Below are 17,413 nucleotides of genomic sequence, written 5' to 3' on the forward strand. Positions count from 1 at the left end.
TCAAAGTGTCTTGCAAGAGTACGACACCCTGCCAAAATCTATCTTGCATAAGAAAGATAATGAGGCGATGAATTCAGAAAGTTACAAACATTTAAGCAATCCATCTCTACCGAAACATGCTGCCAATTCTCAAATTTTATCCAAGCAAGAGGTTCCTTAACTGCCAGCGCCTCAGCTGTATGCGGGTCATTCAAGTGACGAAGAGAGCCCTGCTTTGCGGCAATGAAACCTCCATAAAGAATTCAGAAATTTCATTTTGTTCATTTAGTTAATAACTGAACTAAATTTACTGAATTTATAAATTACTTTAACTGTCATTAGCTTAATCGAAATTTTTATTTATGAATTAACATAATTTAAATATTTTAATCAAATTTAAAAATTCTTTAAATTTATAAATCAAAATTTTAAATTCATAATTTCACGTCGCAAAATAGTTATTACATTAATATATAAACGATACAAATATATATATATATATATATATATATATATATATATATATATATATATATATATAATAGTATGATTTATGAATTATAAGAAATTAAAAAATATGTATAAGCATAATTTGATTAACGGAATTTAATTAATCAACACTTTATAATCCAATTAACCTTTAATTGAAACTCAAAAAATTTAATGAAAATATTTCGATTAAAATATGACTCTTTCTACTATGAAAGATGGGTCCAAGAAATAAATAGAGATTAAGAAATTTCAATTGTAATGCTGACTCTTCAGTAAAAGAGGAGAAATGAAGTAAATAAGATGTAGTGCAGAGGGCATTTCTTAAAGCATTGCGGAAAGTTCTTTGGAAATCAATTATTTATGAAACTTGACTACTTCAAACTTCCAAATAGTTTATTTGCTTATAAAATTATTATTAACATTAATGAGATTCTATTGTTTTTGTCAAGAGATTCATGGGATACACAGCAAAAGACAGCCTGCGCTAAATGGTCCAACAATATTACCTATCAAAATTTTCCACCACTACACAAGTAGACAACACTTCAAAGGTTTGTTTGTTTGTTTTTTTTTTTTTTTTAAATAATAATAATAATAATAATAATAAGTTTTGTGTGTGGAATGTGGATAAGATATCTCAGCTTTGAAAATTATTAATTCATTTTGAGAAAATACAAAATTGACTAGAAAATTTTGACCATAAAATCTAATTTGACTGTCTCACAATCATCATGTGACCATATTATGTGCCAAGCATACATATATAGAGGAGAAGAATGGGTCAGCAGCAGCACATGAAACTATCTATATTTTCTAGATGTATACTGACTGGATTATGTGGTCAAGAATAATCACTGCATTAACACCATTATTAGCATGTTGACACCATCACAAACTAAAATTGGATTTGAATTCATACACTTTTACTCTAACTACTGCTAACTCCAACTACTCACTTATATTATTAGCGTCACACTTGTGTGAGACCGTCTCACGGATCCTTATTGGTGAGACGGGTCGGGTCGGGTCGCAACCACATGCAAATGTCATACTTATATGTGCAAATCTCACACTTATATGCTCAAATATAATACTAATCAAAAATACAATTTTTGTTACTTATAAGAGTAAAAGTAATACATTTTTCATAATAAGTAATGTTGACAAGTGCCTCTCACTTATAATGGCAAATATATTACTTTTGAGGAAAAATGTAATACTTTTAAATCGAAATGTAAAAGTATTGTATTTTCCCTTATAAGTATTACATTTACCCTAATAAGTAACAAAAAATTTATTCTTGATTAGTATTACATTTGAGCATATAATTATGGCATTTGTGCATATAAGTGTTACATTTGCATCTTGACCCGACCCGTCTCATGGTGAGACGGTCTCACACAAGTTTTTACCATATTATTATGATTTTAAATTTTAATCAAAAGTGTTTTTTTTTTACAGTCATTATTGGTTGATGTGCATAATACTTATATGTAATAGCACGTAACCCAAACAGGAGATGCACACAACACTAGAAAGACTCATGTGATGAGTTATTGGATTTGGCTAAGAGGGTGTGGTCGTGTGGGCAAGAATAAAACTTGTGGTCTTCAAATATGTGAATCATTTCCTTTTCCAACTGTATTGTTTTGTATCTAGATTATATATGTATTGCGAAATGCCAATACAAGTGCTTTTATTTTAATTTAATTTATTTAAATTAATATATATGAATCATTTATAATTCATATGAGTGCTTTTGGTCATGCTCACTTTTCGTCCTTAAGTTATCATTGGCGTTACACTTTTCGTCCTTAAGTTATCATTGGCACTACACTTTTCGTCTCTGAGTTATACTAAAATTGTAAATTTCGTCCCTAATGTTTTATTAGTAAAGAGACGAAAAATGCAACGTCAATGATAACTTAGGGACGAAAAGTGAGTGTGATAAACACTTTTGGGCGAATTCTACAATTATCCTATAACATATAGATGAAAAGTGCAATTTTTTCCCTCATTAATTATTCATCTATTAGTTATTATGGAGTAGTTTTTTTTTTTTTTTTTTTTTTTCGATTGAACCAATTTCAATTGAAAATGGAATTTCTTTTGTTTCTATTGGGGTTTTTCTCAATCAACTGAATGTGCTAGGTTCTTATGGGATGGCAATGATTTGACATTCAAGTTTAACCCTCCTGATTAAAATAAAATAAAATAAAATCTAAATGACTACGGGAACTACAAAATTATGCTTTTTAGTAAAAAAAAAACAAACAAAAACAAAAAAAAACAAAAACAAAAACAAAAACAAAAAGGGACCAAACATTTGCATATAGTGACCATCACATCCAAACTGTTTAAAATTAGTAATTTAATACCAAAATTTAAAATATCTTAAGTTTATCCAATTTTTTTAATACCAAATCCAACATGGCTTAACTTGGTTTACACGCTTATCATAAATCATATTAAAGAAAAGGGAAAATTATAATTTTAATCTTTGAGTTATTAGACAATGCAATTTTCATCCCTTAATTAGACAATGTAATTTTCATTCCTTAATTAAGTCATAAAGGTAGTATATATATATATATATATTTTTTAAAATATAAAGGCAGTATATTTAGTCCTTTTTCTTATTAATAATGTTATTTTGAACAGAAAAGTTACATAAATTCTTGCCTTCTTGGTAGTATTTTGACATGAATTGTAATCAATAGCTGTTTAATAATTTTTTAATACCACATTTTTTTTTTGAATACTACTAACTCTATTAGAATGCAGTATTTATTCATAACTACTTTCTCAACCTATTAAAACACAAGAGTTAGTATAACTCCACTGAAGCTCGAACCCACCACCTCCCGTATAAAGGGAAGGATTTGATGCCACTGGACTACAAGGTCCTTGGCTTAAACCACATATTTGTTTCAACTATTAATGATTTTAATTCTCACATTACGAATGCCCTAATCCTAACAGATGCTCTTTTCTCCATCCAAAATCGACTTAATCATTCACGAAAATAATCTCCAATGTGTAGTAAGAACTTGTTAAATTTTACTTGAGTTTTTGTTCAAAAAATCCAACAAACAATACAATTGTCATTTGACTCATTTCTATATTAATATTGTTTAGACCGTCCAAAATAACTCAATGTAATCATAACAATACCCCGCATTGGTAACTAATTAGGCAGTACCATTGCAAATCCATGTTAATTAAGAACGAAAGTTATACTTGCCCAATAATTTAGAGACTAAAACTGTAATATTTCCTTTTAAAAAAATATATTCTTTCTCAAATCAACAAAGACAATACTTTTTTTTTTAGTACTACAATCTGACCTTTACATAGCATCTGCTCAACATGATATTAAAATTATTACATCATAATCTACCAACAAACATAAATAACTACTATATATGATGTAATATAATTGAATTTTAATTAAAACAAATAGAATCTTCTAAGAATTTAATCAATGATTTGTATGAAATTGTAAGGTGAAAATAAATCCATTTGGGTCAAGTTAGAATGTTGACCTAAAAGAGGACCAACATTTAGTATTTTGAATAGGCAATAAGTAGTAATGTTAAGCAATTTGTTTGTTTGTCTCAATATAAAGCCAAGAAAACACAATATTTGATTTTGAGAGTTGGGAGTGTTGTGGGGGTTTGAATTGGTCAGCACTCATCTCTGGGGCACTTTGGTCTTTGGCCATTCCCATTCTCACTTCTCACCGTTCATTATTATGATTCCCATTCGCATTCCCATTTTCCATTCCCATTTCCTATTTATGTTAGACCAAAGACCGGTCCACGTAGAGAATACAATAAACCACTCGGTTTCTTCAGTCAAACTTCAAACCCTTTTCACTGACTTCCCTTTTTCTCAAATTTTTTTTCCACATGCCTTTCTGTACTATCTAATAATCAATCAATTCTTAATACCCCACTCCCCTCTTTATATACCTCTCCCTTCTTTCTCTTGTTTCTCATCCTCACCAATATTCTCTCTGTTCTCTACATCCTTAAACACTCCAAAACCCCAGTCATCACCTACAACAAGAAAGGAAAACCAAAAAAAAAAAAAAAAAAAAAACATTTCCATATTCAATCAGTTCAGTTCTTGATCACCTGGAATGAACTAGGTGCACATACATACCTGTTCGGCGTTTGGCAACTGACAAAAAATCAAGCAAAATGGATGCCGCTTTGGGCTGGGAATTCAAGGCTCTCATCAATGAGCTAACACAAGGGGTTGAATGTACAAAGCGGCTTAGAGCTTCTTTCAACTCCGAGACTTCTTTCGAAACTCAGAACTCGCTCCTGCAGCAGATAGTGGCTTCTTATGAGAAGTCGCTCATGATTCTCAACTGTGGGTCGGGAAGGCAAACCCAGCAGGTGCCTCCGCTGTCTAGCGCCCCCGAGTCGTCCATCTCTGTCGATGGAAGCCCGCGAAGTGATGAGATGAACAAGGGCTCGAAGGATCAGGAGTACAGAGATATGTCAAAGAAGAGGTACGGAATATCGCCATGATTCTTGAAATTCATATTCTAATGCGGTAAATAGCCTGAATTTCTATTTCTAGGTGATCTTACCTGCTTCCTGATTTGTTTTGCAGAAAGTTGATGCCAACGTGGACAGAGCAAGTGAAAGTTGGCACAGATAATGGACTTGAAGGTCCACCTGAAGATGGGTATAGTTGGAGAAAGTATGGGCAGAAAGATATTCTTGGAGCTAAATATCCCAGGTTGGTTGATTACTCTATTCATATGTACACCATAAAAGTCATAAAAGCCAATCAACATTAAACAGAGAGATGAAAAACAGAATTCCAAAAAAAAAGTCAAATTCTGACACTTAAAATAGTAGACTCAACTAGGATGAAATCAACATAATTAACTGGAGGTAATTTATGGACTAAATAGAAAGCTGTTGGGTGGTAATTCTATAAAATTAATTCCTTCGTTCTAATGCCAAGACATCCATTTTTGCAGAAGCTATTACAGATGTACGTACCGTGCAATGCAGAACTGTTGGGCAACCAAACAAGTCCAAAGATCTGATGAAGATCCAACCACATTCGAGATCACGTACAAAGGGGCACATACATGTAGCCAAGCACCGAAATCAGTCCCACCGCTAGCATCACCCAAAAAACAAGACCTGAAACAAAGCATCCACTGCAAAGACAGTCTGTCGATGCAACCAAATCAGATGTTAATGGAATTAAGATCAAACCTGAAAGTCAATACCAGTGATTTGGAAAGGAAGGAAACCACATATCCTTTCTCCTTCCCTCCAACATTCTCTGGATTAACAGATGAAAAGCCGATGTTCCAGATTTCACAGGTTGATGATAATCTCTTGGGGACATACTCACCATCCTTTGTGTCTCCTACCACTCCAGAGTCAAACTACTTCTCTGTGTCACACCAACAGACTAGCAGTTTTGGGGGAGTTCAGAATTTGCACCACTCTGAGTCAGACCTTACTGACATATTCTCTGCCAATACATCATCTACAAACTCTCCAATTGTGGGCTTAGACTACACACTGGACCCCGCAGATTTTGATCCAAATTTCCTATTTGATACCTCAGAGTTTTTCACATGATCCAATCGGGATAAAGCAGTAAGAAAGACAACGATATGGTAGTCATTTGGGTTCAATCATTCAATTTAGTATTTCGGCATATTTAGATTGACTACAAAGGTGTCTGTACCACCTAAACTAGAAATTTCCACAGATAAGTACCTGTTACAGTGTTATGAAATCACAACCTGTGCAGCTGTAAAAAAAAAAAAAATCACTGCTGTTGTATCTTATATAAAGATTTTGTGTGTACTTATGCAAAAATCAGAAGAAACCTTTAGCCACCATACTCGTAACAAGACATGACCACCAAAAATCACAGAGAACACAATTTGTAGGAATCAAGGAGCAGGAAGACAAGACAGCGAAAGTAGTAAATCTTTAAGAGAAACATTACATTAAAGATTCTTTACAAGAAGATATAACAGATGAATATACAGCAAAAGGACCTAATAAAGTGGTCAAGAGCAAAACCAATGAGGTAATTAAGGTGTGAATAAACATGTAGCACCAGAAGATAGAAACCAACTTCAATGTCTTCGCGAGTTCACATTCAAAACTGAGCAGTTCATGATCTCCACATCATTAGGCCGCAGAAAATTCAACATTGCAGCCAGAGAAACATGTCAAGTGCTTGAATGCATAACTACAGAGAGATACTTGGCAATTCATTTGGATGAAGGGAAGAGGAAAGAGTGAAAGAAAGCAACTATTTTTTAAGGTAAAGGATTTTTGTCTTTGAACTCGGAAGAGCCAATGGATTTAGTATCTATTATACTATCACTAGTTTTCCTAAGAGCAGCTCTCAGCCCCAACACAATGAATAAGTTGGTTAAAGTAAGCAATGACTCAGCTCCTCCATGCAACCAATCCACATTGGATAGTGAAGTTCCATACTTCACCTTTGCTGTTTCAAATCCAGCATATCAAAGTCAGAATGCATAATCCAAAGACGAAAATCATTTTCAAGAAATAAATCCATAAAGTGGGATGAAATTACCATAAATGCCTGCTGGAACTGTATGGCAGAGTTGAAGCATTGAATGATTGAAACAACCACAAGGAAAGATCAGTGTTACAGTTAACATAATGCTAAAGGCAGAATAAAATTAAAAAAAAAAAATACAGCAAGATAAATACATTTAATATTTTCAGCTATTTCAAGTCCAGATACAGCATAGATGAAACTAGGTGCAGAAATTAAAGTTGCTAGCAATCTATTACTCCGTAAATCTTCCTACCAAAATGAATATCACCTTAATTTTATAAAATTCCAGGCACTAAGAATTGCATAGCTAGAAGAAATTCAATTCAATTCAATTCAATTCGAGGAAGAGGGAAAGAGATGAGGAAATTACTAGTGGCGCCGACAAAAGCAAGCAAGAAGTAGAAGCCAAAGAGGGTGAGTTTAGGAGCGGTCTTGGACTTGGTGATGAAATACAGGAAACCTAGATAAGGGAAGAGGGAGAAAGCGAAGAGCTGCGAAGCTATGCTCTGAGAATCGACATTGGGCGCCCATGGATCCACCGGCAACAGAAATCCTTGACAATCCACAGCTCTTCTCCCTCTCCTCTTCCTTCTTATGCTTTCACCATTGCACTTGAATTGATTGGCCTCTCTGCACGTCGTCCAAGGCCGCGTTTGGAAACAACGGAAGAAGGTTGAAGAAGAGGAGGCCAGAATTGTTGGGTTCTTCCAAACGGGACATTGCACACAGTTTATCATCATTTTTTTTTTCTTTTCGGTTATGGCTTCTCCTTCAATCTTCCCTCCCTCGCTTTCAGTCTTTTATTCAGTGAAAGGCGATGAGTTGAAAAGAGGATGACGGTGTTTGGGCCTACTCCAATATGGATCAAGCCTAGTATATAAGCCCTTTAAACTTTAAAAGACAATCAAAAGTGATTAAATTTGGTGAATATATTACGAACCATGGTCCAAAAACATATATAAAGTATATTATTTTAATTCATAAAATATATTATTTTAATATATAAAATACATTATTTTGGTTCATAAAATACATTATCTTATTTTAAAAATTTTATTATTTTCATACATATAAAATACATTATTTTAAACATCAAAATGATGTCATTTTGGACCGTGGTCCACACAATATTTTGCCATATATTACTCTTCCCCCTTTTTTTCCAATTTTTTCAAAATTACTTAAATAAATTTTATTTCTTAAAGTAAATTGTTTCTTTATTATTTGATATAAAATAATAATTTAATACGGTAAAAGTCAAATAAGCTATTGAAAACTATTTATGAAAGTACAATGACCATCGAACAATAACAAAAAAAACTCTAATTAGATATAAACTTATTTTGACTAGGGCCGTTAACGAACCGAACATTCCCGAATGGAGGTTGTTCGTGTTCATTTGTTAAGGATCTTAAAGTGTTCGTGTTCGTGTTCGTTTGTTAAGGTTTTCAAAAATCCTGTTCGTGTTCGCTTGTTAAGCGTTCATTAGTGTTTGTTAACGTTAGCGAATACGTTAATGAAGATGTTCGTGTATGTTCATGAAGAGGTTCATGAACACTTTTAATTACCAAACACCTGCACATGTTCATAAACACAATTCGTTCACGAACAATAACCAAACAAACAACACAACTATATATGTTTATGAACATGTTCGTGAACATTATTAAATGAACACTTAACGAGCTTGTTTGTGAATATTACTAAACGAACACAAACGAGCTTGCCACTGTTTGTTTATACTCTGTTCGTTTATTAATCGAGCTCTAAATTTTGTTTGTTAATGTTCGTTTACCGTAATAAACGAACGCTTACCAAACACGAACACGAGTAGTTTGTCGAAAGCTATGTTCGCTAACACCTCTAATTTTGACCTGTTATTGTAAGTTTTCCAAGCTAAAGGTGATTGTAATGCAATATTATTATATTTTATTGACTCGAATGTTTAATAATAATAATAATAATAATAATAATAATAATAATAATAATAATAATAATAAAATTTATTATTATTATTATAAAGAATTAAAATCTATATCTATAATATATATAAAAACAATATTCTTCTCCAAAATTTTCCCGCCCAAACGTAGGGGCATTTTAGTAATATAGTAATTATTATGATAGAATAATATTAATTATAATGGGTTATAATAGAATAATATTACTTATAATTGGTTATAATTCATTATTAATAATATGGTAATTATTATGATAGAATAATATTAATTATAATTGGTTATTATGGTAATATTATAATTATAATTATAATTATAATTATAATAATTATAATTAGTAATATTGTATCTACCATATATATAGTAATGTAATAGCATAACATTTTCCAATTTAGAAATATGTGTAATATTTTGGGTATTGGGTACTCGAGAGTAGGGTGTAAACAAATCAAATAATTTTGATTCGATTTGTGATTCGAATTCGAATAGTTATATTCGAATTCAAATATTTTGAATACGAATCCGAATTCGGATACACATTTTGATTCGAATGTTATTCAAATCCAAATACAAATCAGGATAGATTCGATTCGAATAGTATTCGAATATTCGAATATATATATAAAGAAACTAAACTAGTAAAGGCATAAATCCTAAACTAAAATAAAAGTGAGAGCAGCCGCTTCAGTGCTTCACCCTTTAGTCTTCCCAGTTCGGCAGCCGCAGTTCCCAACTTCGCCTCTTCTACCAACTGCTTCACTCTCTTCTTGTCCTCCCCTTTTCACGGCAGACCACCGTTGTGGCAACGAAGCACGGCAACAAGGAGAGCAACTCCTCACGGCCACTGTCGTTCGGCGAAGGCAACAATCTTCACGGCTGCGGCAATTTTTTGTTATATTTTATCTTAATTTATTGAAAAATTTAGAAAAAAAATTAAGATAGTCATTTCGAATTCGAATATTCCAGTCGAATCGAATATATTCGAATAAATTGGTCAAATCGAATACGAATCGGAATTTAGGATTCGAACACTAAACGAATTCGAATTCGAATACTCATCAAAATAATCGAATCGAATACTGAAGTATTTGACTCGATTCGATTCGTTTACACCCCTACTCGAGAGTCACCGCCCACATATTTTAAGACAAACAAATTTATTTATGCTTTTCAAGAAGTTGTTGATGCATATGGGTGAGTTTCATTGGAGGGAATTTCACGTGTAATTTATATTTTAGTGATGAAAACAAAAATACTTCATATATAGTAATTAGCTTTGTATAGAGAAACAGTTTTCTTTCAATAGCAACTCCATTAATCTCATTTCTTAGCACTGGCAGTCAAACATTATTTTTAATTGTTTATATTATTTGATTATTACAAACTGATGTGATAGCAGTCTAGCAACTATAGTGTTACATTAGTTTTATTTACCTGATTACATATTGATTCTACACTCATGCATCATTTTATTTGATTACAGAGTACTTAATGACTGAACTTATTACATATTATTTGGTTTTTATTAATAATGTAATTAATAAAAAAAATTAAGTCAATTAAATATGTGTATATAATAAGAAGAAGAAATCATACCCTATATATCTATATAACTGCAAATCAATCAATATATAATTATATATGTACGTTAGGCAATTAGGAATTATCTATATATCTATATAATAATAGAAGTGTCTGACCAATTTTTCTCGCTCAAAATAAAGGTTATTTTAGTAAAATCATACTCAAAGTTATTTTAGTAAAATCATTAATTTTATTAATTACCATATATATTTTCATAAAATTAACAATCAATTATTATTACATATTATATATGCTCCAGTGGTTTTGGTTTTGTGCGAATTCTTGCTGGTGGCCTCCACTGAACTTCTTGGATAGATCGACCACCATCTATGGCGACTATACTTTCGATCTGTCGTCTACAACGGCACGGCTTATACATGGTTTGAGACTCATCGGCGTTGCCTCCGCCTAGCGTCGTCGATCGTTTCCCTTAGGGCTGAGAGAGGGTAGGATGAACTTCTGGCTTTTATGTCGTCGATCGTGTCTGTGATGGCGCTCAATATTCCAACCATGTGCGAGATTAACTTCATCGTGCCCATGGCGGGAGCCGTGCTCAACTCCATCAATCTCCAACTGGATGCTCTCACATGGTTGATTATGCTCCGCCACTGCGAATCGAAGCTGATCTTCATAGACTGCTTGTCGAATGATTTGGTTATGGACGCTCTGTCTATGTTTCAGGCGGAATCGCCGCGTTCGACGTTGGTTCATCAATTTATGTGTTTATTTTTTTCATCTGTTCATAATTTTCCAATATATATGATTGTTTACCAATATTCTTAAATGTTAGCTTTCTTCTACCATTTATATGATTGTTTACCAATATTCTTAAATGTTGGCTTTCCTCCACCATTTTGTATCATCTGCCATTTATTTTGGATTTTCCTGAATAATATTGTGGCTTCAAGCATCAACCTAGCTGTATTTCTCAGCAGAGTGATTAGTGTGATATGTGTTGTTTTAGGTAGGCTATTGCTTATGTTAATTTTGTCTTGTTTGGTAGAAATACAATTACAACATATTTTTGAGTTTCAACAAACTGTCTATTCTGCGTTGGTTCTGATTACGGATGATGAGTTTCCGACGGAGCAGGGCGGGGAGTTTGTTTTTACATATGACGGTTTGATCGTGAAGGGTTCAACTGGATTTTGGTGAGAAGTAAAGTGGATTTGATCATCCTGAATTACACTTTCGGGACGATGTCACAGCCAAATGGAGTTGTTCATAGTCACCGGGGAGCGTTCTTATGACTTTAGATTCATTTTTAGCTAATGAATTTTCTAATATAATTTTCATATTATATTTTAATTAATTGATACTTTTTCTAATATATTTTACCTGTTTCGTCCCCTTTTTTATAATATGGATCCATATATATGTTAATCTATATAGGTAATTATCATATACTATTTACCATCTAAATAATACGTGACCATTAATAACGGTATTTAACATCTAAATTTATTATAGTAATTAAACATAGAGAATTTCTTCTTATAACGATTTTATTTTTTTTCTTCAAATAATATGAATTACCCGTGCACTTCTTTTGATTAATTTTGAATAAAATCTTTAAAAATTATGAAAATTAAGAAATTAATACTTTCTGTAATATAAATTTTATCTAATCAGATAAGAAAATTGATAATACACATAGGGAAAATTGTAAAAAATGCCCCTCTATAATATGCCACTTATCAATGTGGCTCCTGAATTATTAGGAGTGTAAATGTTGCCCCTCAATTATCATAACGTTACACATACTGCCCCTCCCGTAACGGATCCGTTAGTGTGCTCCGTTATGTGAGGATAAAAAAGTAATTTCATTCTTTTTCCTTGTTTTATCTTGCGTATCCCATTTCCCCCTTTCTTTACCGTGTTCACCCAGCATATGCTTACCAGAAGAGACGAAGAACAAACCAACAGAACAAAAGCCACCTACAACGACCGACCACGATAGAAGATCCTGATTCGTCGTTCGTGTTCGCCTTTCTGTTCCTCGCCAACAACTAGGTTTGTCATTCTTCTCATTTTTTTGTTCTCTTCTTCTTAATTAACTGTGTTAAATAACCCTAATTAATTATTGGAAGAATTGAATTTTATTTACCGTTGGAAATTTTTGGAATCAAAGATGGCTAGTGGTATCTTTGTATTTGAAAAGCCCTAGGAATTTTTAAAATAATGTTTTTTGTTTGATGCATTTGAAGATATGTCTGGGGGGAGCCAAAGCTTTTCATGTTCATCAATGGAGGAGATACGTTGTCATTGTGGTATTCTTGCACCCGTCAAAATGTCATGGAGCAATGCGAATCCGGGAAAGAGATATCGAGCATGTCAAAGATATGGTGTAAGTAATTTTGATTGGAAATGTTCATTTTCTAGATAATTATGAATAACCTCCAGATAAAATGTGTTGGGAATAATTGCAGGGCCATGGAAGTTGTCGTTTTTTTCAGTGGTTAGATTTCGATGTGACTGAACGAGTAGCACAATTGATCAGAGGCCTACTTAAACGATTGGATAAGCAGCAGAATCAAATCCAGAAACTTGAAATTGAGATTGAAAAGAAGGAGGTTGAGGTGCAGCATCTAACACTAAAGAATACAAGGCTGGAATTTGCTTTGAATAACCAAAGAGGGAGAAGTATGTTTTTTTTGTGGGGGTTTAGTGTAGGATTAGTACTTCCTTTTATTTGGAAAAGGATATGGGAATGTGTTGTTGTAGGTGATGGTGTTTTACAATTAAATTAAGTGTTATTTACATCTTGTATGGAAGTATTGCTACAAAATAGAGACAAGAAAGTATATTTCAGGCTAATATTATGTAGTAGGTGATGGAATATGTTATTTTGTATTTGAATGAAAATGAAACTGTTTCTAGTGATCTGCAATTTATTATTTCTTGTTCATCTGTGTATTAGTTTTTTTTTTTTTGCCATTTTCTGTTGTAGGCAGCCTCTTTTCCTTTCTTTTACTCTTTCTTCCTCTCTTATTATATTCATTTTTTTTCTTCCACTTGTGAATTGAAGGGATTCAAGCACACCACTTTGTCAGAATGCATTATGATCCAAATATTAGTCTATCTTCCCCAATTTGTGTGCTGCCTAAACATGTAATCAGTGAACAATATATGTGCATAAACAAATGTTGAATTCAGGCTAATAGGACAAACAGTGTGGCTTTAAATGAATAAATACAAGGTCATGGCATGTCCATTGTATATAGCGTATTTAATGCTAAAAAATCCCTGTTGTAAAGCACAATGTGCTGTCCAAAATGACATAAGAGACAAAAAGCAAAAGGCAAAAAGTCACAAAAGAACAAAGAAGGATGTGCATAATTCATCAAAAGTAGATTCCATACTTAGGCAATTGTGCATACAGTAGAAGCTGTGCATGATTTATCAAAAAGCATCTAGCTGTTGCAAAATAATTTAAGACTACTGCCAACTTCATCTACTGCCTGAATTTTACATCAAAATACAAAACAATAATTTAAGACTATTGCCAACTTGATAAGTACTGCCAACTTGATAAGTACTGCCAACTCCATCTAATTCATGACTTCTTTTTTTTGTTATCCTTAGACACATTCATCTTCTTCTGTAGAGTTGAGATAGTTACATATTCTCTTCCCCCTTTCCTAATGACATTGTCTGCTGTTGGAAGTTGTTCCATGTGTGATGAAATAAAATTTGATACTTGAGGTTCATGATTTCCAACATTCTTATACTTGAGGTTCTGACTGGGTTGAGAATTCATCATGTCCTGCACATTTTGTAGTCATTTAGCAAAAAATGTTTGCATTCAAGAGAGTTTCAGTAATAACATCCTCTATTTCATCTTACCATTTCATGTAATACAGATGGTGGCACTTGAGTTTCAACAACAACATCTTGTAGTTCTACTTCTGGCTCTGCTTCTTCTACTCCCATGTTTAGTTCTGCTTCCTCTTCTATTCCTGCTGCTACATCTGCCTCTTCCTCAATTGCCTACACAGTTTTATTTGCAAAAAAAAAAAATCAGATTAAACATGTTTGTAATTTGGTTTAAGTAACATACTTTTTAAACAGTTTTATGTGCATCTAACCTGCTTGTCTTTTGCCTTACACCTTCTTTTGTTATGCCCTTTCATTCCACACATAGTACACCGTTTTGATTCACCCACTTTTCCCTTGTTTCCAGCTTGATCTGTAGCTGATTCTGTCAGTCCCATTCTTCTTTTTCTTTTTGGCCTTCCTGGTTGTGCTTCATATTTTGGTGGCAGTGGGGGTGGGAAACCTGTCTTGTGCCATAACTCTGAAGAAGTAACCGGTAAAATAGCAGGTTCATAAGATCTCAGGTAGGACTCCACAGTGTAACAGTTGTTAACATATTCTTCAGGAATGCAACATTTCCTCCTAATAGCTGCAATGCTGTGGCTGCAAGGGATACCTGTAGAAAGTATATTCATTATGTGTAAATATAATGGCTGCAATGTTGTACTTTATAATCATAATGTGTTAATAAAAGTAGAAAACTAAGTAATGGCATACCTGTGAGATCCCATCTTCTACAGGAGCAATGATATTGGCTTAAATCTACTTTATATTTCCTTCCATAGCAATCCTCTACTTCATAAACATCATCCTTTGACCTATAGGCAGTGCAGTCATTGGACTTGTCTTTGGCCTCTTCTACCAACTTCATAATCTTAGGACAGATCTTCAAAGGGTGTTTCTTCATGTCGTCTCTGTTTTGTTGCATCCTCACCATTAGGTAAACCCTTATGTTTTCACACATTGTCATAATTCCATTCTCCCTAAACTGTAAGATTGAGCTATTCGTCATAATTCCATTCTCCCTAAACTGTAAGATTGAGCTATTCCATGATTCACACAGGTTGTTTAAAAGAATATCACAGTTGGGAAAAGAGCTAAAGAAAGCCCTGCAGAGAATATCACAGTTGGGAAAAGAGCTAAAGAAAGCCCTGCAGTAATGGTGCGGTTCCCTGGCAGAAACCCAATCAGCTGCTTTGGGATTGAGCTTCCTCAACTCTTCCATTTTAGTCAAGTATTCAGGTACTGTAGTAGCTCTACAAATTGCCCACAATTTATGCTTTAATAACTGCCCAGAGAATCCATCTTTAACAAAATTAGCATGCATATGTCTCACACAAAACCTATGTTCTACCCCTGATAGTTGTTCCTCCACAGCAGGCAACAACCCTTTTTGCTTGTCTGAGATGATGGTCCAAGCATTTGGATTTTCTGAAATGTTCAAATCTTGGTCTAACAACTCCAAAAACCATGCCCATGTCTCTTTAAGTTCTCCTTCCACAATGGCAAATGCAATTGGAAACATTGCATTATTGGCATCAACACCAACTACAGTTAGTAATTGGCTTCCCTTTTGACATCCCTTTAAATGGCACCCATCCAATCCAATGAAAGGCCTACAACCTGCTAGAAATCCCTCTTTACATGCTGCATAACAAATATATAACCTCATAAACCTTGACCTTCCACTGATTGTGCAATCCTCATCAACCTTCATTTTTGCAGTGGTTCCTGGGTTGCTTTTCCTCAACTCTTCACAATAGTCCCAAAGCAGTTCAAATTGTTTGTGATCATCCCCATTATTTTCCTTGTGTGCCAATCTCTTTGCCCTCCATGATTGGTGTTTACTTATTACAGAATTAAATTTCTTCTTCACTTGTTATTGAAATTGAATTCTATTCCATGAATCATGAGCACTTTTGAACTCATCTTGATAGTACTTAGCAAGAAATCCAGCATTCACATTCTTAATATCATTTTGAACAGCACATGTATGGTCTGGGTTATAACTTTTAATGCTCAGTAGGCTGTTAGAATTACTCTTTGAAGCATACATCTTCCATTTACAGTTCACATCTTTACAGACAACAGTAATTCTAGCAGGTTCAATCTTAGTAAATTTGATCTCTCTTTTCCTAAGTGCTTGGTTACATTTTACAGCCCATTTAAACTCATCATTACTGTTAAATATCATTCCAACAACAAACTGGAATCCTTCTTTTTCAAGATCCTTTTCATGAAAAACATTTGATGGTTTTGATAGGTCTAAGTCTGAGTCAGATGAACACAAACTCCTCAACTCATCTTCAGAATGGACAAAATCTTTTTCTTTATCATAATCTATCACTTTTTCTTTGTTTTTCCTGATTTTAGACACCCCAACTTCAGTAGCATTGACATTAGCATCCACAGTAGCCTCAACATAAACATCCACAGTAGCATCAACAAAAGCATTCACATTCACATTGTCACCAACTTCAAATTCCCAATCTTCTAAAGGAGCATTAGTTTCAGATTCCACCCACAACTCATCAGAAATATATCCCTCAACCTCTACCTCATAGTCCCACTGGTCCTCTATTACATGTNTTTAAAAGAATATCACAGTTGGGAAAAGAGCTAAAGAAAGCCCTGCAGTAATGGTGCGGTTCCCTGGCAGAAACCCAATCAGCTGCTTTGGGATTGAGCTTCCTCAACTCTTCCATTTTAGTCAAGTATTCAGGTACTGTAGTAGCTCTACAAATTGCCCACAATTTATGCTTTAATAACTGCCCAGAGAATCCATCTTTAACAAAATTAGCATGCATATGTCTCACACAAAACCTATGTTCTACCCCTGATAGTTGTTCCTCCACAGCAGGCAACAACCCTTTTTGCTTGTCTGAGATGATGGTCCAAGCATTTGGATTTTCTGAAATGTTCAAATCTTGGTCTAACAACTCCAAAAACCATGCCCATGTCTCTTTAAGTTCTCCTTCCACAATGGCAAATGCAAT

At 33.6% G+C, this 17,413-nt stretch overlaps 3 protein-coding genes across 3 annotated transcripts; 1 reads left to right on the top strand and 2 right to left on the bottom strand.

Annotated features, from left to right (window-relative positions):
* The first annotated feature begins 4,492 nt into the window (after positions 1–4,492).
* On the top strand, positions 4,493–6,335 carry LOC115999649 (probable WRKY transcription factor 53). The gene is made up of 3 exons (XM_031239493.1): positions 4,493–4,993; positions 5,098–5,226; positions 5,474–6,335. Exons 1-3 carry the CDS (start codon positions 4,677–4,679, stop codon positions 6,090–6,092), a joined length of 1,065 nt encoding a protein of 354 aa, XP_031095353.1. The 5' UTR covers positions 4,493–4,676; the 3' UTR covers positions 6,093–6,335.
* Positions 6,336–6,437: 102 nt separating this feature from the next.
* On the bottom strand, positions 6,438–7,895 carry LOC115999651. The gene is made up of 3 exons (XM_031239494.1): positions 7,430–7,895; positions 7,072–7,089; positions 6,438–6,978 (listed from the first exon to the last, which is right to left on the bottom strand). The coding sequence occupies exons 1-3, from the start codon at positions 7,797–7,799 to the stop codon at positions 6,788–6,790; spliced, it is 579 nt and encodes a 192-aa protein (XP_031095354.1). The 5' UTR covers positions 7,800–7,895; the 3' UTR covers positions 6,438–6,787.
* Positions 7,896–14,674: 6,779 nt separating this feature from the next.
* Positions 14,675–16,134, bottom strand: LOC115999519. Its single transcript, XM_031239365.1, has 2 exons — positions 15,135–16,134; positions 14,675–15,033 (listed from the first exon to the last, which is right to left on the bottom strand). Exons 1-2 carry the CDS (start codon positions 16,132–16,134, stop codon positions 14,675–14,677), a joined length of 1,359 nt encoding a protein of 452 aa, XP_031095225.1.
* Between the last annotated feature and the right edge of the window lie 1,279 nt (positions 16,135–17,413).

The sequence above is a fragment of the Ipomoea triloba genome, chromosome 12 (genome assembly GCF_003576645.1).
Source record: "Ipomoea triloba cultivar NCNSP0323 chromosome 12, ASM357664v1".
Lineage (NCBI taxonomy): Eukaryota > Viridiplantae > Streptophyta > Magnoliopsida > Solanales > Convolvulaceae > Ipomoea > Ipomoea triloba.

Bases quoted from the DNA above. Each gene is read 5' to 3' on its own strand.
- LOC115999651 (XM_031239494.1), bottom strand. From the start codon at position 7,799: ATGATGATAAACTGTGTGCAATGTCCCGTTTGGAAGAACCCAACAATT.
- LOC115999649 (XM_031239493.1), top strand. From the start codon at position 4,677: ATGGATGCCGCTTTGGGCTGGGAATTCAAGGCTCTCATCAATGAGCTA. The intron at 4,994-5,097 runs GTACGGAATATC...TTTGTTTTGCAG, and splicing joins AGAGATATGTCAAAGAAGAG to AAAGTTGATGCCAACGTGGA. The intron at 5,227-5,473 runs GTTGGTTGATTA...CCATTTTTGCAG, and splicing joins CTTGGAGCTAAATATCCCAG to AAGCTATTACAGATGTACGT.
- LOC115999519 (XM_031239365.1), bottom strand. From the start codon at position 16,134: ATGAAGGTTGATGAGGATTGCACAATCAGTGGAAGGTCAAGGTTTATG. The intron at 15,034-15,134 runs GTATGCCATTAC...TACTTTCTACAG, and splicing joins TAGAAGATGGGATCTCACAG to GTATCCCTTGCAGCCACAGC.